This window comes from Rhodofomes roseus (assembly GCF_022264815.1).
Source record: "Rhodofomes roseus strain CIRM-BRFM 1785 chromosome Unknown C8Q71scaffold_24, whole genome shotgun sequence".
Taxonomy (NCBI): Eukaryota; Fungi; Basidiomycota; class Agaricomycetes; order Polyporales; family Fomitopsidaceae; genus Rhodofomes; species Rhodofomes roseus.
This window is the reverse complement of record NW_025952980.1, coordinates 1-21,390: the sequence shown is the minus strand read 5'-3', so window position 1 is coordinate 21,390 and position 21,390 is coordinate 1. Positions and strand designations below refer to the sequence as shown.

At 55.3% G+C, this 21,390-nt stretch overlaps 9 protein-coding genes and 1 non-coding gene across 10 annotated transcripts; 7 read left to right on the top strand and 3 right to left on the bottom strand.

Moving 5' to 3' along the window:
- The first annotated feature begins 26 nt into the window (after positions 1-26).
- Positions 27-145, top strand: C8Q71DRAFT_t135. The gene has a single exon. It is a non-coding gene; the product is annotated as a tRNA-Pro (tRNA).
- On the bottom strand, positions 37-2,683 carry C8Q71DRAFT_780001 (clathrin adaptor mu subunit). Its single transcript, XM_047924828.1, has 11 exons — positions 2,231-2,683; positions 1,970-2,168; positions 1,758-1,902; positions 1,570-1,699; positions 1,432-1,514; positions 1,291-1,380; positions 1,106-1,237; positions 849-972; positions 634-796; positions 260-579; positions 37-200 (listed from the first exon to the last, which is right to left on the bottom strand). The coding sequence occupies exons 1-10, from the start codon at positions 2,427-2,429 to the stop codon at positions 531-533; spliced, it is 1,314 nt and encodes a 437-aa protein (XP_047774804.1). The 5' UTR covers positions 2,430-2,683; the 3' UTR covers positions 37-200; positions 260-530.
- Positions 2,684-2,761: 78 nt separating this feature from the next.
- C8Q71DRAFT_282305 (uncharacterized protein) lies at positions 2,762-3,395 on the top strand. Its single transcript, XM_047917510.1, has 4 exons — positions 2,762-2,827; positions 2,896-3,115; positions 3,170-3,233; positions 3,304-3,395. Exons 2-3 carry the CDS (start codon positions 2,930-2,932, stop codon positions 3,206-3,208), a joined length of 225 nt encoding a protein of 74 aa, XP_047774803.1. The 5' UTR covers positions 2,762-2,827; positions 2,896-2,929; the 3' UTR covers positions 3,209-3,233; positions 3,304-3,395.
- Positions 3,396-4,403: 1,008 nt separating this feature from the next.
- C8Q71DRAFT_282255 (uncharacterized protein) lies at positions 4,404-6,823 on the top strand. The gene is made up of 5 exons (XM_047917509.1): positions 4,404-4,507; positions 4,558-4,749; positions 4,822-5,909; positions 5,978-6,496; positions 6,564-6,823. The coding sequence occupies exons 2-5, from the start codon at positions 4,577-4,579 to the stop codon at positions 6,629-6,631; spliced, it is 1,848 nt and encodes a 615-aa protein (XP_047774802.1). The 5' UTR covers positions 4,404-4,507; positions 4,558-4,576; the 3' UTR covers positions 6,632-6,823.
- A 707-nt stretch (positions 6,824-7,530) lies between these two features.
- On the bottom strand, positions 7,531-8,546 carry C8Q71DRAFT_282327 (uncharacterized protein). The gene is made up of 4 exons (XM_047917511.1): positions 8,210-8,546; positions 8,057-8,150; positions 7,714-8,005; positions 7,531-7,660 (listed from the first exon to the last, which is right to left on the bottom strand). The coding sequence occupies exons 1-3, from the start codon at positions 8,313-8,315 to the stop codon at positions 7,717-7,719; spliced, it is 489 nt and encodes a 162-aa protein (XP_047774801.1). The 5' UTR covers positions 8,316-8,546; the 3' UTR covers positions 7,531-7,660; positions 7,714-7,716.
- An 803-nt stretch (positions 8,547-9,349) lies between these two features.
- Positions 9,350-12,078, top strand: C8Q71DRAFT_850574 (uncharacterized protein; the record flags this gene model as incomplete). The annotated part of the gene is made up of 8 exons (XM_047926731.1): positions 9,350-9,367; positions 9,425-9,531; positions 9,604-9,807; positions 10,017-10,167; positions 10,313-11,330; positions 11,390-11,618; positions 11,692-11,851; positions 11,921-12,078. The coding sequence occupies 7 exons, from the start codon at positions 9,350-9,352 to the stop codon at positions 11,735-11,737; spliced, it is 1,773 nt and encodes a 590-aa protein (XP_047774800.1). The 3' UTR covers positions 11,738-11,851; positions 11,921-12,078.
- An 826-nt stretch (positions 12,079-12,904) lies between these two features.
- C8Q71DRAFT_880885 (uncharacterized protein) lies at positions 12,905-13,945 on the bottom strand (the record flags this gene model as incomplete). The annotated part of the gene is made up of 6 exons (XM_047928480.1): positions 12,905-13,031; positions 13,085-13,164; positions 13,268-13,350; positions 13,410-13,480; positions 13,573-13,650; positions 13,718-13,945. The coding sequence occupies 6 exons, from the start codon at positions 13,943-13,945 to the stop codon at positions 12,954-12,956; spliced, it is 618 nt and encodes a 205-aa protein (XP_047774799.1). The 3' UTR covers positions 12,905-12,953.
- Positions 13,946-14,503: 558 nt separating this feature from the next.
- Positions 14,504-15,684, top strand: C8Q71DRAFT_779965 (uncharacterized protein). Its single transcript, XM_047924827.1, is given in 5 exon segments — positions 14,504-14,531; positions 14,543-14,544; positions 14,590-14,679; positions 14,730-15,575; positions 15,640-15,684. 2 exon segments carry the CDS (start codon positions 14,590-14,592, stop codon positions 15,240-15,242), a joined length of 603 nt encoding a protein of 200 aa, XP_047774798.1. The 5' UTR covers positions 14,504-14,531; positions 14,543-14,544; the 3' UTR covers positions 15,243-15,575; positions 15,640-15,684.
- Positions 15,685-18,423: 2,739 nt separating this feature from the next.
- Positions 18,424-19,345, top strand: C8Q71DRAFT_815794 (uncharacterized protein; the record flags this gene model as incomplete). The annotated part of the gene is made up of 3 exons (XM_047926106.1): positions 18,424-18,435; positions 18,492-18,716; positions 18,776-19,345. Coding segments are annotated over exons 2-3 (726 nt in total), but the record flags the coding sequence as incomplete, so codon positions are not given.
- C8Q71DRAFT_779954 (uncharacterized protein) lies at positions 19,344-20,805 on the top strand. Its single transcript, XM_047924826.1, has 3 exons — positions 19,344-19,610; positions 19,668-20,513; positions 20,579-20,805. The coding sequence occupies exons 1-3, from the start codon at positions 19,349-19,351 to the stop codon at positions 20,584-20,586; spliced, it is 1,116 nt and encodes a 371-aa protein (XP_047774796.1). The 5' UTR covers positions 19,344-19,348; the 3' UTR covers positions 20,587-20,805.
- Positions 20,806-21,390: the final 585 nt, after the last annotated feature.

The following is a 21,390-nucleotide window of genomic DNA, read 5'->3' as shown; positions in this document are numbered from 1 at the left end:
GCAAATTAAGCAGAATCTACTGTATTGGCCCAATGGTCTAGAGGTAAGATACTTGCTTTGGGGTCAGTTGTTCTCGGGATTCGAACCCGGTAAAGATCACGTGACTGACTGCAAGGGATCCCGGGTTCGAATCCCGGTTGGGCCCGGTTTTTGCCGGGTCGCACCACTGGCATCCAAATGTCTCCTCAATCTTCTAAGACCTTTGGGTTCAACGTTCAGCGCTCAGCTTTGAATTACAGTGGTGAGGCTGGCGACGTACTATTGACATACGGCATATTGACCATGCACCGTCGCGGCAATTGATCGCCGGGAGGATAGCCCGCCATGTTCACAGTTCAACAGCGAGCGATAGGCATGCTCCCGATACACCAGTGTCACTCACCATGTCCGCAGACATGCTTCAAGCCAGCAAAGCATTGTGTTCACACCACTAGAGTGCCTGCCAGCGGGTCCAGCGAGATGGATTCCAGAGATACACACACTATACAGCAAATCCAACGACGGCAACAACAACACCAACGACAACATTCTCACATCGGCACGATGGGCGCGCTTCCCTTCTCCAGCGCCGTCCGCAAACTGCCACGCAACGACCATCAGAGACCCACACACGCTAGCACGGGAAAGACGCACCTGTAGTCGTCTCCATTTTGGGTGATGTACCGGACCCACGGGAGGGCCTGGTACCCGCTCTTCTCGACGATCTTGAGGTAGCGCACCTGGATGCCGGACACGGTGAAGTACGGGATCTCGAACTTGACCGTGATCGGCGCGCGCTTGTCCATCGAGTCGTGCTCTGCGCGGTGGGTGAGCGGGAGTGAGGGGAGAAGAGGCGGCGGTGGACGCACCTCCGCGCACGCTGGGCAGCCCGAAGTGCGCCCGCATGAGGAACTCGCGCCCGCCGCCGAGCTGCTTGATCTTCCAGACGAACGCGCTCTTATCTGGGGCGTATTGAACGGTGCCCGTGCTTGCCTGGGATCACACATCAGTACCCAACGTTCCGTGCGAGCATGGGGAGAGAAAAGGGTGGAGACGACGGAGACCGCGGCAGCATCCATGCGCTCCTCGACGCCCGCCACCCTCCTGCCCGCAGATCTGCACTTACCCGGAACTTCGGCGTATCCGCATCGTCCGGCACGGGTACGTAAATCTCGACGTTGTTCGCCGTACTCCGGCGCTTGAACTGCGCCTTCACCTTCACCATATACTCCACCCGGGACCCCTTATGGTGCTCGACCTACACCTCCTATGTCAGCGAAACACCCCACAAGGCACGCGAGATGGGCGCACGGCGGCCTCGACCCAGACGAGCGGCTTGACGGGCGTGCTCAGCCGGTAGCTCATCAGCTCGAACTCGCCGTCAGGTGGGATGAAGGATATCTGCGGTGGGTCAGTGTGTATTTTGTGGTGAGCGACGCGGAGAGCACGTACTGTCCGGTCGTTCTCGAATCGTGATAACCGCACGCATTGATGGAATTTGACGTCCTCCATCTCGATGGCCTTCCCCCGCGCGGCTGAAGGAAGTAGTATCAGGGATGACACTTTGAAGGTCAGAACGGAGGGACTCACTTCGACCCGTTGTCTCGAACATGACCTTGTCGTTCAGACCCAGCCTGAGCTCGGGCATACCAGACAGATAGCACTTCATCTTGACCGCGCCCAGGATCTCCGAGCGGACAACGTTTCCTGTCGCATTGACCTGCATCCAAGCGTACGTCAAAGGCAGAGCAGAGAGAACGCAGCTGAAGGGGACGCACAAGGAGGTTGACGCTCTCGATAACGTCCAAAAAGACCTCGTTCTTCCGGTACCGGATGCCCTCCGACCGCCAGGAGACGGCATTCGTGACCGCGATCGGCGGGCGGACCTGGGCTTCGAGTTTGTACGATTCTTGTGTGATGTATCTAGCACGGCGCGTGAGTCGCAGCACGCCGAGGGCGCCCGGACAGGAGGCATGAACTGAGAACGTACTCTTGCAAGATTTTGCTCTCCGTCGTCTGGGGGTATCCAAAGTCCATCATCTCGTCGAGGAGCTCGTATATGATGACGAAGTTGTCGCGGATGCTCTCCTCCTCGAGCTCCTTGAAGTATTCGACGAGCACCGACACGAGCCGGTGGAGGAAGAGGATGATCTCCGCGGCGTTGCTGTTCCGCTTGCTGAGCGCGAGCACTGGCCAGCACTGAGCGTCCGCCGCCTACACGGAGAAACGAAGATGAACGCGTCGGACGTACGGTAGAGGTTGCTATGTCTGATGTGCAGGTAGTTCACGCCCTCCCTCGTGAAACACGGCGTGACCTGGGCGCCCTCCTCCTCCAGGTCGAGTATGATAGGCAGGAAACGTTCGATATATGCAGCTGGCACGTCGTCCCTGTATGATCGCTGGATGAGAGGCTTGCCCTTGAGGTCGAGGATTGCAATTAGGGAGGCCATGACGTGAGCTACGAGCAGTCAGATGGCCTAGGGGCAGGTCGTCCTACGCGCGCGACACGTAGAAAGTCTGCGAGACGCTGCGAGACGGCGGGGCGAGTGTGGACTGTCCAGCGAGCGCGAGAGGGTGAGCGGTGTTAGCAGGAGTAACTGAGGGTTAGATGCTGTGCACTATTCAATTCGGCTAGGTCTTGATATGGCGATAAGAAGAGGTAAGTGACGCTCTGATCGACATCATTAGCAGACATACAACGCGTCAATGATACCCACTACAAAGGAATAAGTGCATACAGTGGCCGTATCATAACCCCTCACTTATCACAGTCACCGTACACAGTGCGCCACTGACGTTGTCTCCTCTCGACTCCTGATCTCCGCCTATTGGCCTCTCCACTCCACATGTATATAAGCCAGCTCGCGTCCTGATGTCCCTCTCACCTAACTTGCACTTGTATCCTTCAGTCTTCAGGCTTGCCTCGTAGCCCACCCGCAATTCCGCAATCATGTCTACACCCGGAGACTCCGTAACCTATCCTCCTACCGCACACACGCCCCTGGCACACGCCGCGCGCACCTCTCATGAGGTCGTCAGTACCCAGCCCGCACCGGCAGCCACCATGAGCCCTTCCGCGTCTGCGAAAGGCGGGGAGAAGCCGGAGAGACTACGAGGTGGTTGCATACCTCTTCCGGTACGTCGCCTATCCGCACCCTCGCTGTCTCCGTGAATTTGACATGTCTTTCAGGGTGGAGGGACGTGTTTTATCATTCCTTGCTGCTGCTGAGTGCTCCTGAAGAACACTACGAACGGTAAGTTTTACTCGTCCGTAGTGTCATCCTACCAGTGTCGCTGACTTCGTCGCTCCTCTTGAACGCGCAGCCATAACACTGGATTCACACACGGACTGTTTCATAGCTGCGGACTTTTGTATCCATACTTTCGACGTCACTCCATGCTGTACCGCGTTCGTAGCTGGTGCGTCTTTTTACAGAGTGACCAAACTCAAAGAACCCGCCTCTCAATATGAAGAAAATGTTCGCATTAGCAAGCTGCGACTATGTCAGCTGCGCGGACTTCTCCTGAGCAAGTCATCCGGGTGGACGAGGCACGGAAAGATGAACAACCCAACATTGTGCTCGAGGAGGCGGATGACGGAGGTCGCGCGTTTCCACCGCGTCGTTCCGTGACAATAAGCAGTAAGTACAAGAGACTACTTCCTTCGCTCCGCATGGTCGGTAGGGTTCGCTTGAAGTTTGCTCAGAGGTTGGTTGTACGAGACGAGTGAGAATAACAGGCAGTGTTTGCGACAAACAGCTGCCCGGCGCCCCTAATGCGGAGAGGAGGAGTAGGCTGACCATCATGAGCCTATCCTTGAGAGAGAAGGTCGGGCCCAGATGAGTCAAATGTCGAACATAAAGGGAAGGGCGATGGCGGTGGATGTACATGTGGGAGATGCCAAACAGACGTCAACTAATTCACTGGATATGCATATAAGTACTATACGTGAGTCTGTCTCCTTGAATCTCATGAACATGCGTCGCTTATACAATTTTATATGTGTGCGTGTAGTGCTTGCGCGAGCGCAAGCTTACATGCACACAGCTGTTATTCAGTAGCCTAACGCGAGGTGATGAACTAATACCGCATTGGCGTCTTGTAGCCATGTGTCGACACAGCATGGACATGCCTCGCGTTTTGAAGGGTGCTGTCCTTTCGATAAGCTTGCTAATCTGACCCGTTGCATCTTTCAGTCGCTACCGTCACTATAGAGGAGCGACTACCCACGTCTCGCATTCATCCACGTCTCGCGTCCATCTACATAACCCACCGATCGTCGCTTTCGGCATTGCAGCCACACTTGGGTTGTCCATCAGTTCAGTCCTGCTACCTGCGCGACCGGGAACTGCGGGCTGGCTAGGTAAGCTATGTGTGACACGATGCGGGTGTGATCAAGTCTAACGTAGGCATACTTGGGATAGGGACCGACGCGCAGGCGGTTCGCTTTCAACTTCGCCACAAGCAGTACTCTCAAGCAACGGACTTTGATTGACCAATAGTCGGAGTCCAACTTGCGCTGCGTTTGGTATGAACATCTTTCCAATGTGGTGTAACCGTATTGACGTCGATATATAGTTGCATCACAGCGGCTACGATGATCGACCAAATGAACAAGACCGAACACGTAGAGGATCAGATTCCTCTACGTCCGGACAGCATCCCTGACAAGCTGACAGTCGAGGAGCATGGGAAAGAGGAGACGGACTCAGGAGAAGAACTCAGGCAGCGTCAGGTTCTGATTCCTTTCAGGCAGCCCATATACTCAAGGTGCGTGACTCACGGCTCCAACTCCCGGAGGATTGCAGTGAATGCGTGATTGATGGCTTCGTGTTTCCTCAGCGATACGGGTCCGCAATTCCCGCAAGAGTTGATCGAGCGCATCTGCGAATTCCTTTGGGACGAACCGGTCCAGCTAGCAGTCAGGTGCACGCGCATTTGCCCTGCTTGGTATCATGCTGCACGGCGAGTTCTGTCAGGAGATATGATCACCTGTCGAACCCAAAAGGCCCTGCAAGACTATGCGCATACACTCACATCCCGTCGCAATGCGCCATATCGCAAACGCTTCGGAAAATTGTGTATCTACGACAATGCCCGCAAGCCGTTCGCGCACGTTTGGCCTATGTTCATCCCAGGATGGATATTACCGCAACTGAATTCCGTGACACTCGGTGACCTTGACTGGTCAACCAAGACACCACACGATGTCTTTTTTGCCTATATGTCCTCTTACACCAGTATCTCGCGACTTGATCTGCGGGACTGCAGGTTTCGCAGTCTGCCGGATCTTCGCAGGGTGATCAATGCCCTTCCCAACCTTACGTCGCTGCGCCTCCACAACGTAACACTACAGCACCCCCTCAGACCGGGATCGGTCCCCGACTACAGCGCTCTCCGAGCTCGTTCACACAAGCTCGAGTCTATTGAACTCTTCGGTTCCACACCAGGGCATCCTGACGTGTCCTCGGACTATCAAGGACCACTGGCCCTCGATTATCAAACTCTGCTGCATATGGTAGTCGCAAACTCATCCGCTGTTACCCACCTCGCCCTTGACCTACGATTCTTTGCTTCGCTCTCAGCTCTTCGGCAATTTCTAGCGCATTTTTGCTGCCTTACCTCATTCGCAGCATGGAACCACTTTGCCTCGAGTCCTATGATCACATTCGAGGAGACAATTCATGCGCGTACGGAGAACACATCTATACACTCATGGTCAAGCTTTGTCCTTAGGGGTGTTCCTGATCAATCCGCACTGCAGCTTCTGCAGCTGCTCATTACCCCTGAATCGTGCAGCAAACTGGAGAACTTTCGAATCTATATCATAGGCCGGCCATCTGCAGCACTTCTATCATGTACTAGCCATGTGGTCCATGCAGCTGGACATCGGCTCAACTGTTTCACATGGGATTGTACAGTGAACCCAGGTCAGCTTTCCGTGTGTAGTATGCACTATGCATGTCCAACTCTGACTTCCAACTGCTTACATTTGTAGATCTCAAGATCACTCCGTCACTCGCAGGGAATACGTCTCTGCAAACGTTAGAAGTATTCCTTCGAGACCTTGCCCCGTCGCCACAGAAGATACACAGCGCTCTCACCGCCATGCTATCAGACATCGTCAGCATGGACCTGCAGCACATGAGGGTTCATTTCGGTCTGGCTCACCTCGAGGTGCTTTCCCAGAATCATGAACGGACACCCGCAGTATTAGATCCTGCCTCGGAGTCCATCTCTGCCTTTCACACCATTCTCTCGCGCAAGACATTCGGTGGGCTTCCGCTGGACACTCGAGCGGCTAAATGGCCTTATCTCGTCCTCCTCCGCAGCAAGTGTGTAGAGTTTACTTTCGATGTCCGAAGGGTACAGGACAATCCCACCGCGGTAGCCACTATCAAAGCCTACATAATCACTCTCTTTACGCCGTGGTTGGATCGCGGAATAGTTGTGTTGGCGTTCGATTCAGCAAACGGTTATGAGTGTATTACCTGTGTTCCCGCGTCTATGCTCAGTGGTAAGTGGCCCAATGTCATACCTCGCAAAGGCACATTTACAACGCGGCCATTTGCATGTTCCCGTAGAGGACACATCGAGTGACTCCAAAGTCGAGGATGTTGAAGAAAACGAACCCGTAGGAACAGAACAGTAGAACGAATCTCACGAGGGAATGGGAGAGACGGACACTGGTGTCAACAAGCCGGGCAGACGCAGTTGGTCGCGCAGGACAGCCGCATGATGTTGTACGATGCACGGTCTGGTATTCATGGATGGACGTTATATTTAACATGGCAGGTATCACGACAACACTCTTGAAAGCACAGTTCGGGGGGAATCAGCTTATCTACGCGTCTCCTTCGCGCCGTTGCTTGCCCATTTACATTGCAGGGATACGACAGATGAAGGACCCGGTAAGCCCCTGAGTAACCGCCCCACTCGTCGGGCTCCCTGCACCGTGCCTTGACGAGTAGCAGATACCATCTACCACGCAAATGCTGGCTGAGTGGTAACGCAATGATAACTAAGTAGTAGTGCTCATGACTGCGTACGAGCACTCTTCAGTTGTGCGAGAAGCACTGCTGGCGTTGTAGACGACTGGACTAGAAGAGACGCACCGATCACGCCGATCGTGTCCATCAGCCTCTCAACCGAGCCATCGTCAAACTCCGGGGGACTGCAGGCGAACGACAGGTCGCGGGTCGACACCAGAGGGGCGACGGGGACTTGCAGCGGCGTGGTGACCTCAAGACGTACAACGACAGCTGCAGAGCTCACGGGCGGAAGTCGCGAGCCTGAGTGTGGCTCAAGACGGCGGCACCTCCGAGCGTAAAGCGAAGGTACATGTCCCCGAGGCAGTCGTCCGCGCATGTTCCGAATATACACTACAGCGGAGCATTTAAGCGCGTATATGCGTTGTCAGTGACGACGCGCACCTCTCGACGGGCCTCGGACCTTCCTTTGCGCCGTCTCACTAGGCGGGCGGAGTAGTTGGGGAATGGCTTATGCGTGGTATGATACGCAGGTAACCATCGTCTCGAAAACGACCTGGACAGGTCGGAAGACCTCAGCGCTCAGCACGGTGCCGGTGGGCGAAGGTATAAGCCTGTTTGAGGATGGCCGCACATGCTGGAACGGGTTCGAATGTTCTCTGAATAGGAGCTGCGCGTGACGGTGGTGTTACCTGCGCAGGCAATTGAGCGAGCTGAGACACGCGCGCAAGAATACGAGACTCACGGTCTACGTAGGCGGGATACGCAGTATGTGTACAAGGATCACGGTGTATGTTGCGAGTGAAGTCGTGGGGCGTTGGCGGGTGGACAGCAACACCGCGTGTACCTGCATATTCCGCATATATACGAGACGAGCATGAGGTTGAGCGAGAGCTCGCGGAGCACGGCGTAAGAGGCGGAGAGGGTGAGCCAAGACTAAGCGTAGAAGCCCACCTGGCGGGGCCAGGTCCTGGATATCCCAGGCAAGCGGTATTGTGAGCAGACGGACATGCAAGGTCGGTTCATCGCGCGTTGAGCTGTGCAATTGATGACCGCAGATAACCTCGCCTGGAAAGACAAACACGCACCTTGGGATATTGACTCCTGGCGCATACCGTTTGTAACCCCATACGGTGCCGTGGTAGTATCTAGTCTTCAGAGATGGGCGGTCCATCGCCCGGCCTCACGTTTCAAGCAGCGACTCTTGATACATGAGGAGTTCAAGGTATAAATTCACTTACATAACTGGTGCGACCATTCTGACGAAGCTGCGTTTGATTCTTCGGGATGTCGACCGCCTGGTGTACGTTTCGAGGCTGAAAGAAGGGAGTTTAACAGTGCGTCCATCTTCGGGAGGTTGAGAATGCCAGTTTCTGTTCTATGTGCGAGTGTTGTCTGTTCGAGTCTCGCCGGGAGTACGAGGAGGACAGGCAGTCGGACGGAGACCGTGACCAGGCCATCGGCGACCGAGAGGAGCGGAACTGAGAGGTTAAGGTTCCTGTACCAAGCAAGGCAGCCTAGGCCTTACGAGGCGTAGCAGCGACTGAGAGCCGATGCGGCGCTGAGGGGGACGACGACGAGGCAGGACGCCTAGCGAGGAGGAGGCGCATCCGATGTTCTCGGAACCATACCCAATCACGTGCGCACCGTGTCGCGCGTCGTCAGCGCGTCTGACTCAGTGACTGAGACTCGGACACCGCTCGTGTTGCCCATACTCATCGCTGTCTAGTCTGTCTTCCACTATATTCTGTCCTCGCTCCTACTCCTCATTCACATCTCCCAGAGCATTTGTTATACCAGAACACGTAGAGTACAGCGAAACGCACTGCTTTGCGCGGCCATCGAGCTCACGGCTGTCCGTGGTACATTGGTGCGTCTGTGCCGCTGTTTTGTGCTACCATTACTCACTCATGGGGTCATTGCTCTTCTCACAGCCAGCATCCGGGGACCGCGATTTGCTGGCGCTTTTGCAACATCATCACCTCCGGGCTGTCCTGTTTGTATCTCGGAAGGTATACAACAGTTCGGAACTCTACAGCGCCTTCCTCTCTGCGCGCACCTTTCCTCGTCCTCCAGGATACACTTACTAGCTGTCCATGTATCTCAAATCACATTAGGGGACTCGAATACATATCGCACGACACCGTTGGCTCAGCAGTCTTCTATGTGCGCGGTCTGATGAATCACTGCCTCATAACTGTAAGTGAGTTATGCGTTGTCGGGGCTCGAGACACGGTGCGGAACTACTGGCTTCTATCTCGAACTCAGTGCTCATACAACCTTCGACCACTTTGACAGGTCTTCTATTTGATAAAGGGAGCTCCCGTGCCGTCCGCCCCACTCTGTACTGTTTCTTATGCGTAGCAGCGTAGTGCGCGAATATGTCTCATGGATATGAGGTACGTAAACATCTTCATGCGTATAGAATGTACTCACAGTGTACCCTTGGGGAATAGCTCAAACAATATGCGCATCAATCCCGAGCGCAACGCATGGCATGGCGTATGGGTAATCGCGAACCTAAATGCACAGCTGCTTCTCAGCTGCCCTTGAACATGACGCGGTAATCTCCTAATACAATAGCGCCGTTTGGCACATGTCGACATAGCATGGACATGCCTCGCGGTTAAAACAGTGCCCTCTCCTCGACCAAGTCGACCTGGCCCGTCGCGTTCTCGAGTTGCTACCGTCGCCCTAAAGTACTACATCTATCCACGTCTCGCATCCGTCGCGGACAACTTGAACGCACCGATCGAAAATCTTGCCATTGTGGCCACGTCTTGGTCGTGTACAAGATCAGTCCTGCTACCTGTCCGAACGGAAACCGCAAGCTAGCTAGGTAGGCTGCGTGCGGCGTAACGAGTATTTGATCAAGTCTAACGTGGCCATACCCGGGATAGGGACTAACGCGCAAGTGGTTTGCTATTAATCTCACGACAAGCAACACTCTGACGCCACGGACGTCGATTCAACAATAGTCTAAGTGCTACGTTCGGTATACCAATTCTTCCAATGTGATTCAATTGTATTGACTGAGTCGCTACTCAGTTCGATCACGGCGGGTACGACGAACGATCCGGTGAACCACACCGAGGGCATCTCTGGCAACTTGACAGACGAGGAGCCTGGGAACGAGGAGAAGGACTCTGACTCAAAATCCGAGCGCGATGATTCCTTTCAGGCAACCCATATACTTAAGGTGCGTGACTCACGGCTCCTCCTCTCGGAGGATCGGGGTGAATACGTGATTCACGGCTTTGTGCTTCCTCAGCGATACGGGTCCGCGATTCCCGCAAGAGCTGATCGAGCGCATCTGCGAATTCCTCTGGGACGAACCGGTCCAGCTAGCGGTCAGCTGCACGCGCATTTGCCCCGCTTGGTATCATGCTGCACGGCGAGTTCTGCCAGAGCGGGGGATCACCTGTCGAACCCGAGAGGCCCTGCAAGACCATGCGCATACACTGATACCCCATCGGAATGCGCCATATCGCAAATATTTCGAGACATTGTCGATATACGACAATGACAGCAAGCCGTTCGCGCACGTTTGGCCTATGCTCATGCCTGGATCGATGCTACCGGGACTGCGCTGCGTAACTCTCGAGGGCCTTGACTGGTCAACCAAGCCACCACACGATAGCTTCTTCATCTACCTGTCTTCTTACACCAGTGTCTCGGGTCTAGAGATGTCCGACTGCAGGTTTCGCAGTCTGCCGGAGCTTCGCAGGGTGATCAATGCCCTTCCCAACCTTACGTCGCTGCATCTCAACAACGTAACACTGCATCACTTCCTCAGACCGGGATCGGTCGCCGACTACATCGCTCTCCGAGCCCGTTCACACGAGCTCGAGTCTATCAGTCTCCTGGGCGATTCCACACCAGAGCGTTCTGACGTGTCCTCGGACTACCAAGGAACAACGGCCCTCGGTTCTCAAGCTCTGCTGCATATGGTAGCAGCGAACTTCTCATCCACTGTCACCAGCCTTGTTCTTGACTTGCGAATCTGTACTTCGCTCTCAGCTCTTCGGCAATGCCTAGTGCACTTTTGTCGCCTGACCTCATTCCAAGCATTGTACCAATTTTCCTCGAGCCCTATGATCACACTCGAGGAGACGGTTCCGGCGCGTACGGAGACGTATATACACCCATGGTCAACGCTTACCCTTATGGCCGTCCCCGATCAATCCGCACTGCAGCTTCTGCAGCTGCTCATTACCCCTGAATCATGCAGCAAACTGGAGGGATTTGAAATGGGTTTTACAGGCCGGCCATCTGCCACACTTCTGTCACGTACTAGCCGTGTGCTCCATGCATCCGGACATCAGCTCAGAAATTTCTCATGGCGATGTTCAGTGGACCCAGGTCAGCTTTCCGTGTGTAGTACGCACATGTGTCTGACTGCCAACTGCTTACATTTGTAGATCTCGACGTCACTCCGTCACTCGCAGGGAATATGTCTCTGCAATACTTAACAATAGAACTTTTGGACATTGCCCCATCGCCACAGAAGATACACAGTGCTCTCATCGCCGTGCTATCAGACATCGTCAGCGTGGACCTGCAGCAAGTGTCGATTTGGTTCACTCTAGCTCACCTCGAGGTGCTTCCCCAGAATCATGGACGGACGCCCACAGTACTACATCCTGCCGAGTCCGTCTCTGCCTTCCACACTATTCTCTCATGCGTGACATTCCGAAATAGCACTCACAACAAATATGTACAGGTCGTATTTGACATCAGAAAATTGCAGGACAATCCCACCACGGTAGCCACTATCAAAGCTCACATGGTCACTCTGTTTACGCCGTGGTTGGATCGCGGAATAGTGGAGTTGAAGTTCTATTCGGGGCACAGTTTGGAGAGTATTCCGTGTGTTCCCACGTGTATGTGGCCCAATGTCGTACCTCGCAACGACGCACTTACAAACCGGCCATTTGCATATATCTCCCTAGAGGACACACCGAGTGACTCCAAAGTCAAGGATGTCGAAGAAAACAATCCCATAGGAACGAAGCAGTAGAACGAAGCTCAGGAGGGTGCGGAGGGAGACGCGGACGGACGTCGTTGATGATTGCGCAGGACAGCTGCACGATGTTGTACGATCCACGGTCAAATTCTCAACGACGGACATTGTATTTAAAATGACAGGTATCACGACGACATTCTTGATCAAAAGCATAGTCTTGAGGGCATTATCTTACCTACGCGTCTTCTTCCGTGTCCTTTGCGCCGTTGCATGTACAGATCAAAACATTGAATCGCAGGGATTCGACAGAGGAAGGACCCGGTAAGACGCTGAGTAGCCGTCGACTGGACTCGTCGGGCCCCCTGCACCATGCCTCGACGAGTAGCAGCTAAGTAGCAGATACCATATACTACGCAAATTCCGGCTGAGTGTTAACGCGACGATAACGAAGTACTAGTGCTTACGGATGCGTACGAGCACTCTTCCGTTGTGCGAGAAGCACTGCCGGCGTCGCAGACGACTGGACCAGAAGAGACGCACCGATCACGACGATCACGTCCATCAGCTTCTCGACCGAGCCATCGTCAAACTCCCGGGGGATCGAAAGCGAGTAGGTGCAAGAGGTCGTCGGTCAACGACAGATGACTGACGGGGTGTTGCAGCAGCGCGACAACCTCAGGACAATGGTTGCAGAGCTCACCTGCGGGAACGGGAGCCTGACCACTCAAAACGGAGGCACCTCCGAGCGTAAAGCGAAGGACAGTGCCGGTGCGAAGGTACGGCGTATCTCTGCAGCCGTCGCCCGCGCCTTTTCAGGATTTGCCCTATAGCGGAGCAGTTAAGCGCATATATGCACCTCTCGACGGGCCTCGGACCTTCCTTTGCGCCGTCTCACTGTGCTTGTGGAGTAGTTCGGGATCGGCTTCTGCGTGGCGTGAAACGCAGGTATTCATTATTGTAGAGACAATCTGGAAAGACCGAAAGACTTGAGCACGGTTCCCATGGGCAAAGGTAGGAGCCTAGTCGAGGATGGCGGCACATGCTGGGACGGGTCGGATGTTCCTCTGAATAGGACCTGCGCGTGACGGTGGTATTGCCTGCAAAATTAATTGAACGAGCTGAGACACGCGTGCAGCAATGCGGGACTCACGTTCGTAAGTGAGATGCGCGGTACGTATGTTGCGAGTGAAGTTATGTGGCGTTGGCGAGTGACAGAAATGTCGCGTGTATCTGCATATATACAAGACGAGCATGCATTTTGAGTGAGAAACAAACCACGGAGCACGGCGTAAGAGGCGGAGAGGGTCAGCCAAGCCTAAGCGTAGAAGCTCACCTGGCGGGGCCAGGTCCTGGATATCCCAGGTAAGCGGTATTGTGAGCGGGTGGATATGCAGGGTCGGTCTATCGTGCGGCGGACTATGCAAGCGATGAAGCGATGAACGAAGGTAATGTCGCCTGGCAAGACAAACACACACCTTGGGATGATGAATCGCTCTCCTGGCGCATACCGTTTGTGGCCCCATACGACGTCGTGGTAGTATCTCGTCTGCAGAGATGGGCAGTTCATCGCCCAACCTCAAGTACTCAGCAGCGACCCTTGAGAGCATGAAGAGTTCGACTCGGTATAACTTTACTTACATACTTGGTGCGACCACTCTGACGAAGCTGCGTTGACTCATCCCTCTGAATGTCGACCGCCTGGTGTACGATGCGAGGCTGAAACAAGGGTATGCAATAGTGCTTCTATTATTCGGGGAGGTCGAAGATGGCGGTTTCTGTCTACATGCGAGTGTTGTCTGTAGGTGTCTCGCCGGGAGTACGAGGCGATGAGGCGCGCAGGAGCAGGACAGTCGGACGACACTGGGTGTGGAGAGGGAACCCCGGCGGTGCGTCCATTGGGGGAGGTCAACACATGACAGAGCTCTTTATGCGTGTCCGGCGATCGGGAGGAGCGGGACGGAGAGGTTAGGGTTCCTGTACCGAACGAAGTCGCTCGAGCCTGACGAGGCATAGCAGTCAGCTTGAGCACCGATGGGAACGACGGGGGCGACCTCATCCGACTCGGTGATCGCGCCCATCACGTGCAGCAGAGCGCGCCGTCATCTTCTCCTCCTCCTCGCACTCGCATAGCCGTAAACGGGGCACACCATCCACTCGTTCCCTATGCCCCTCTGCGACGACACGCCAAGATCGCCTTCCTAGGCTCTGTTCTCCTCACCCTGCTCGTTCCACTTGCCTCTATGTGCCGAGTGTCCAGCCAAACATCCGTCCATGCATGGCATCCCGCTCCTGGTGGGATATCCTGAAGGCTGTACGACGCTCGCTGGACACTAGCATTTACGCGCACCGGATGCTGATCCCAGGGCCAGGCGCGCGATGTCATCACCTAAGGATTGACCGGTCTTCATAGATTGACGCGGTCGACGTGGTATTGAGTTCCACTAGCAGTCCCATCTGAGAAAGGTACGTCTTATCACCGGATATGTCTTCCTGATGCATAAACCCTTCTCTTAGGCTCAGAAAGGCGGCCAGAGCCCTTCAGGATGACGAAGGAAGGGATGGCTTCGAGTTGCACATTGGCCAGCGTTCTGTTCCAGGTGCGTGTACTCAAAGCTGTACCTCCTTCAAAGCACCAACACATCGATCGCTTTGATTATGCCTCGCCCACCCTGCTACAAGAGCACATCAAGCTCATTGCACGTCTGCCTCTGCGACGAGCCCGTGCTGCTCGCTCAGTCCTGCCTCGTATGCCGCCCGCCGCGATAGACCTCATGCGCCTGCTCATGCTCAAGCAGCGCGGGCGATCTTACAGTTCTGCGTTCGACGAACACGAGGACTCGAGCTACATCTCCGCCATGCATGTGCCCGGGTGCCGCATCCCTGAGCTGGACCACCTCAGCACCTCGCATTCGTGCTGCTGGATTGGGCGGCACCCCCGAGGGCGCCGCACTGCACGTTCATCAGCAACCTCACATACCTCGCGCCCGTCACCCGCCTGTTCCTCCATCAGGGCCACTTCCGTCATGCAGCCGTCCTCCGCCTCATCGCAGGCGTCCTCAGTCTCTAGACTCGAATGCTTGTGTCTGGATAAAATGGCGTCCCGGTTGACCCTGCGGGACACGGAAGGAGCCACGCTACTTCAAACAAGAATTCCTCTGAGTTATCGCTCATGGGCTCCGCCGGCCGCGACTATCACTCACCAGGTCGTCTATGTGCATCAGAGCCTCCTAGTCACCTTGGTCGCATACACTTTTACATGCGCGTCCCTTCCGGACACGACTCATTTCTTCTCGTTTGCGCATTATTGATCGTTCCTCCGCGTATACCACGGCCTCCTACACGGCCATCTTTGCGACGATCCCAACTGGGGTGCTACGCCCAGCAAAGCTCCGTCTCATCGTGCGGCGGACACCGTTCAGCCGTTGTGTGTGTATCACCGTCTGACGTATCCTCGGCATTCGGTCACGGAGTACTTCAAGCACCTTTCGCAAGAGTGTTGCGTCGTCGAGCTGCTCGACATCCGTCTGTCGAACTCGCCCTCCTCGGTACTACGTCACGCCTTCGTTGCAGAGCTGCGCAATCGGGACCGGCACTTCAGAGGCTATTGTATGGGAACATCGATGTGTGCTCGCGCTCCAGAAGTGAGCATCCGCTGCCCACACCGCTACCGCTACTTCGTCGCATACTAACATCTGATCGCTTCAGAAACCACAAAGCCTCCCTTACAAGGTGCAGGTGCTTCAGTTGGCGCATACTGTGTCCTCGCTGTTGAGCAGAACGTCGATCTACGACACTCATCATGTTATTGTCGTCGATCGATGGCACGCAAATGCAGCGGCGCGCGATGCGCATTGGATCCACGTCCTCAGCGTCGGTGCGTAGTAGGTGCGTAGTATTCAACATGCGCGCACACGCGAGCGGAACCGGGCACGGTCGCGGCCCTCCACGGAGCCACTCGCTGTGCTACTGGCGCGAGGCGCACAGCTCACATAGGCAGCTGGGATTCTGGCGGGATGCGGAACGCCCTGCGCGCACGCTTTCGGGCACCACATACCTGGACGTCTGACTGCCCAGCAAGCCAGCGTCACGCCAGGTACCGCCTTGAGCGGAGCAGCCAGTGGGAGCGATTGAATCCGCGCAAGTGTCGCGGCCATGCACCGGCGTATAGGCGTGTATATGCGGACCGAGGGGCGTACCGAAGTCCGAATGGGTGGAAAATGCGGAGACATCTTCGTCGTATGCTGAGGAGTCGCTCTAGATCTAGTGCTTGAGCTGCCTGGCGGTCGTGTTCGTGTATGGACTGGGTCACACGTTGTCAGCCCTCCGACGTCATCCAATATCCTTTCTTCGCATTCGAGCGTCGGCCCTCGCGCTCGTCCTGATTTCAAGCCGGGGACAAGAGGTCGTCACGCGACGCGATGTGGCAGAGGCGTGTGGCGCGAGGCGCGCCTCCTCGCACATACTCTCAGTACAACAGCAGGTCCTCCAAAGGCCTACATATGGTATGCAAAACTTGCTTCGACTCTCTCTGGGCCTCTGCCGAGACCGTCACGGATCTCGACCTCCCAGACCTTACCCGGGCCACCGGGCGACAGGCCTTGATCTGCCTCGTGGTGAGTACGTGCATTCTATCTGAACACGCTGCCTACATAGGATACACGAGTCCGCTGTCTCGCCTATTTCGAGGTCTCGCACAGGTTCATGAAGTCAGCACGGAATTCTGCCGGCCAGTGGTAGCCGCTCATTGTATCGGCCCTACTCACGGACTCAGTACTCAGAAGTGGACCCTTGACACGACCTAGGCGCCACACCCTCGAGGCTTTGGCCACCGAAGCTCTGTCACGAACCTTATTGTTTGTGGCTCTCTACACAGTGCCGAATTCCTGCTCACGTACGCGTTTCCTCAGCGAGCAACTGAGCAGCTGGATTTCGTATGGGGATACTTACGAGATTGGTGAAGGAGCTATCCAATTGCATTTAGTACTCATGTAGGCATATCCTACGCGTCAGGGCCCCGGTGGCGCGTACTACTCTCAGTGCTCGCTATTTGGCAATGAACGTCCAAGGCGAACGACACGCACCATACAGAAACCTCGTAACAAGGTTCGTGCCAGGGCCCGGGGTGCCAGCCACTGACCGAACACATTGAAGCGACACCAGCGGACGCTGCTTTGACCTCTTACAATTCGAACGCTGCTGACATTTGTGTCCAATCAGCCGCTGCGGCCTTCAAATCTGCGCCGCGTGCACGACTGTCGCTGTGAAGGAACTGTGACACAAGTACTTATCCCGACAGGCGCGCGGTTGTCTCAAGCTTCCTAGCCGACGGGCTAGTGATACACCGCCGCGCAAGCCTACTGCTGTTGGAGTGCCCGCCCAACAAATTGGCCGGGAACATGACTGGTGAGTTATACACGTTCAACTCTCCTGATTGGCTAGTCAACCCAGACTCAGTGCTGTCACGCTAGGCCACAATGCGGGTATTAACCATTAATGCACCTCCTTGTGGATACATGATGGCCCCAGCGCCTGCGGGCTCAACGTAGGTATGATACGCCTGGCAGCTTCTATATCCCTGTCTCGACGGGGACGTTTTACTGCCATTGAATTAGACGACTCCAGCGGGCTCTGGTCGATTGTGGTACGCATGGAGCCCCCTCAGTGATTGTTGCGCGTTGACAAAGTGACCACGCATAGGCTTCCGTACGCCTTGGTCCAATTCAGGTTTTTCTGTAGGTACAACGGTGCTGCCGGAACCAGATCATACGTACCGGCGTCACGATGTTATCTCGCAATCAATGGTATATACCTTCCCTCCCATGTCAATCTGCAAGCTTCGGGACCTTGCCGACTTGACTCATTCGGCGCTGTTTTTGTCCGTTGAACACCACTGACCCGGACTCAGTGGCATACATCCTCGCGTTGTCAACGTGCATCCACATTCTCGTTGTGCTTCTGTGGATATATCTCCACCCCCCTGAGCTACGTGCGGTTGTGCGTCCGGGTCCGCTGTCTCTCAGCCTGCCTCATCCTCCCGTGCTCTCAGCCTGCCTCGTCCTCTCGTGCTCTCAGCCTGCCTCGTCCTCTCGATCTCTCGCCTATTTCCCTCTCCCTACACGAGACTGATCACGATCTGACGCCGTCATGGTTCCACCTGAGGTGCGCGCCATCGTTCTTGACTTTGCTGGTACAGCAGGAAGGTTGATTGTATGCGCGGTCTGAATAGGAACCATCGGAGCCATTGTCTATCCCATCGGGCCAAGGTATCAGAAAGAACAATCCGACACCCGTCCCCGATGATCATGCGCCGTCGTCGCCAAACATCGCCGTCGGTGCAGCGAGCTCTAGCGAAGGCGATGGCGTCGTACCATCAGTGAGTAGGTGCGATATTAAAGGGCGTATAGGGTCATTTACCTGTATATGCAGGTATCCAACCCGGTCGACGCGGGAACTACGGGAGCCTCGTCGCCTCATGTCGCCACGTCGGCAGCCCCATATGAGGTGAGCATGAGCAGTGATTATAAAACTGCATGTCAGGGTCTGACATGCATCGCAAGGGTTCGAATGAGCGGCCGGATGCCGGTGGAACGAAGTATTTGTCTGAGTCGGCGGACCACTCGATAACGATGTCGGAAATGGAGACTGTATTCGAGAAGTACATGAAACCGCGGGACCCGCAAAAGCAAGAAGACGCGTGGCCGGTGCTAGCAAAAGAGGTATGGACCTACGAGAAGGAGCGTATAGAACGATGGAGGAACGAAATCAGCACGCTTCTCGTCTTCGTAAGTTGTGATGCTTTCGTCAATGTGACGACTTGTGCTAATCCACTCCAATCATGTAGGCGGGTTTGTTCTCTGCCGTCCTCACTGCCTTCGTTGGCCTGTACTACGCCGTCCTGCTGCCACCGCCTGACTTCAACACTGTCATCCTCGAGCGCATATCTGCGCAGCTCGGTAACACGTCTAGCAACCCCGCCGTCGCACCGAGTAGCTCTTCTTCGCCCTTCCCCCCTGCACCCCCTGCACCCCGATGGATCGCTACCCTTTGGTTCGCTTCTCTGGTCTTCAGCCTCGGCGTGGCGTCAGTCGCTCTGGCTGTCAACCAATGGCTGAACTTTCACGCGGAGCAATCGGGACTACGAACCACACAGCAGAAGGTTAGGACCTGGCAACTCCGTCGCGATGCCCTCAACAACTGGGAGGTGGAGTTCATCGTCAGCCTCCTTCCCTGCATGTTGCAGGTTGCCCTTGTCTTATTCCTCATCGGACTTGTGGGCTACCTATGGGTGCTCGGGCCTGACATCGCCATCCTGAGCACAGTCCTCATCTGCACGCTGTTCCTCTTTCTCGTTGTTACCTCCTGTCTGCCAGCACTGGTCGAATACAGCCCCTACAAATCACCTCAAGCATGGTGGATGTGCGAGGCCTGCAGACGTGCGCGGTGGCTCGTTTGCCAGTTGCTCCGTCTTCTCCTATCGCCAGCTATTGGCGTCGAATGGTTCCGGCGATGGTGGCGCTCTCTCAGATCCAAACTCCAGTCTGTCATCAGCTGGTGCCAGCGAGATGTACAACGCCAAATTGACTGGTGGCGAGATGCTGTACAAGTGTATGATTGGGGAGTCGTCCTGAGATACATCTTCTGGGACCGCCCTTGGCATGGTCTCAGGCATCTTCATGGTGAGTTACACAAACAAGACCGAAATCGTGATAGTGATGGACTAATTATGTAACCAGAGGTGCTCTCGGAAGACCCCTCACACAATCTACAACAGCTCTTGAAGGCATCTGACTGGCTGGCGCACGAGCAGTTGTGCCTGGGGCGCAGGATTACACACAACGAAGAAACAGAAAAGTCCCTGTTTTCGGACATCTATACCATCGCACAGGACACAGACGTCCTTCGTGCAATGGCAACTTGCGTGCGAGCGATGCCTATCGCCCGAGCAATCAAGAATGTGACGGAAATAGGCCAAGCCGTGATCACCACTTTGTCAACTCGAAAGGATTCAGGTTCACGAAGGCCTAGTGAGTCATTTGCTACACCCTCTGGCGATCAGATGGTATACGAGGACTTGGACGGCACCGCTACCGCCTTGATACGTCGCATGGTGCTTGACACATTCATTCGAATGCACATAGAACTCGACGACGACACTCACGCTCTCGATTCGGACTACAGTCGCATGTTGGCCGGACTGATCCGCGCTATGCCTCTCGCCGATGGACACGAGGCCTGCATGTCTTTGTTTCAGCATTTACGTGATGGTCAACTGTCCACGAAACAACGACAAGCCACCTGGGAGGTTATACAGAATGTCTACATCACAATCGATTTCCTCGCAGAGGACGAACAGTACTGGCAACAAAAAGATATGCAGAAGATCAGAACATTTGATTGTGCTCCACATACCGAGCTGTATCGTCTGCGAGACGTTCAAGGTAAGTCGTCCGTCTACTTCGGTTACAACCGGTGTCAGCTCAAGTTTGGCATAGACTGGGAGTGCGTGCAGACTGCACTCACGACAGTATACGCACACCGTGACCCTGCATCCGCCATTCAAATCACAACCACCGCTCTGGCTATATGCATGTTGTCCATCAGTAACAACCACACATCGCCAGCCGAGCCGTCGAGGGGAGCTTACCTGGCTGACATAGCCCACCGATTCGACGAGCATCTGGCTACCCTCCGCCGCAAGGAGCTGAGAGACGTTATACATGACCTTCCTCCCGCGGCGACATACAGACTCGATTGGGTGTTGGCTCGCATGACCGACTGGGACATCAACGAAGCCTTGAGTACGACCGAGTTTCACCGGAACGCCATGATGTCCACAAATTGCATCGCGCGGCGACTCCAATGGCTGCTCGATTGCAGTGAATGGACGCCGCCAGGGACAGTCCCAGGGTTCGGTGTTTACTTGGATGACTACGCGCGTTGTGCACGACGGCGCCTAGAATGGGTCGGGATAGACGTGACAGGCTTGTCAGTCATCTTCGACGCTCAGAATGTCAGGATACACTGACACTTGCAACAGGGAAGGATGGCTCGAATGCGCTCCAGATGAGCCCCAGAGCGAAGGTGATCGAAGAGTCGACTCCCCGGAGGCGGCTGGCCCAGGGCCTACATCGGAAGCTGGCGACGAGCAGGCCCGGGACCCACCGGCGGAGCCGCGAACGGACAGTCCGAAGCGATCTGTTACCCAGTCCCTGTAAGCAGTGATTCTCGCACTGCACTCGATCGTCGCTGACGAGCTCGCTCTAGCATTGACACAGTGCATGCACTCGAGGGATCCACGGCGCAGGGGCCCGACATCGAAATGCAGGCCGTAGGAGCCGGCTCGACCGCGGCATCAGATGTGCCCTGTGCGACGGACACCGCACCGCCAGCCGTCAGTGGGGCCACGCCAGCGACCGTTACGACGCTTGATGAATCCGAGTCGCCGCAAGGGCCGGA

Excerpts from the sequence above, each read along its gene's own strand:
- C8Q71DRAFT_779954 (XM_047924826.1), top strand. The coding sequence starts at position 19,349 with ATGTGCGAGGCCTGCAGACGTGCGCGGTGGCTCGTTTGCCAGTTGCTC. Across the intron at positions 19,611-19,667 it reads TGGTCTCAGGCATCTTCATG|AGGTGCTCTCGGAAGACCCC; the intron begins GTGAGTTACACA and ends TTATGTAACCAG.
- C8Q71DRAFT_282305 (XM_047917510.1), top strand. The coding sequence starts at position 2,930 with ATGTCTACACCCGGAGACTCCGTAACCTATCCTCCTACCGCACACACG. Across the intron at positions 3,116-3,169 it reads GTGGTTGCATACCTCTTCCG|GGTGGAGGGACGTGTTTTAT; the intron begins GTACGTCGCCTA and ends CATGTCTTTCAG.
- C8Q71DRAFT_779965 (XM_047924827.1), top strand. The coding sequence starts at position 14,590 with ATGCCTCGCCCACCCTGCTACAAGAGCACATCAAGCTCATTGCACGTC. Across the intron at positions 14,680-14,729 it reads TGCTCGCTCAGTCCTGCCTC|CGCGGGCGATCTTACAGTTC; the intron begins GTATGCCGCCCG and ends ATGCTCAAGCAG.
- C8Q71DRAFT_282327 (XM_047917511.1), bottom strand. The coding sequence starts at position 8,315 with ATGGACGCACTGTTAAACTCCCTTCTTTCAGCCTCGAAACGTACACCA. Across the intron at positions 8,151-8,209 it reads AGAATGGTCGCACCAGTTAT|GCCGGGCGATGGACCGCCCA; the intron begins GTAAGTGAATTT and ends TTGAAACGTGAG. Across the intron at positions 8,006-8,056 it reads CCAGGAGTCAATATCCCAAG|CTCAACGCGCGATGAACCGA; the intron begins GTGCGTGTTTGT and ends TCAATTGCACAG.
- C8Q71DRAFT_282255 (XM_047917509.1), top strand. The coding sequence starts at position 4,577 with ATGATCGACCAAATGAACAAGACCGAACACGTAGAGGATCAGATTCCT. Across the intron at positions 4,750-4,821 it reads AGGCAGCCCATATACTCAAG|CGATACGGGTCCGCAATTCC; the intron begins GTGCGTGACTCA and ends GTGTTTCCTCAG. Across the intron at positions 6,497-6,563 it reads TCCCGCGTCTATGCTCAGTG|AGGACACATCGAGTGACTCC; the intron begins GTAAGTGGCCCA and ends ATGTTCCCGTAG.
- C8Q71DRAFT_780001 (XM_047924828.1), bottom strand. The coding sequence starts at position 2,429 with ATGGCCTCCCTAATTGCAATCCTCGACCTCAAGGGCAAGCCTCTCATC. Across the intron at positions 1,381-1,431 it reads GATTCGAGAACGACCGGACA|ATATCCTTCATCCCACCTGA; the intron begins GTACGTGCTCTC and ends GACCCACCGCAG. Across the intron at positions 1,238-1,290 it reads TCGTCTGGGTCGAGGCCGCC|GTCGAGCACCATAAGGGGTC; the intron begins GTGCGCCCATCT and ends TAGGAGGTGTAG.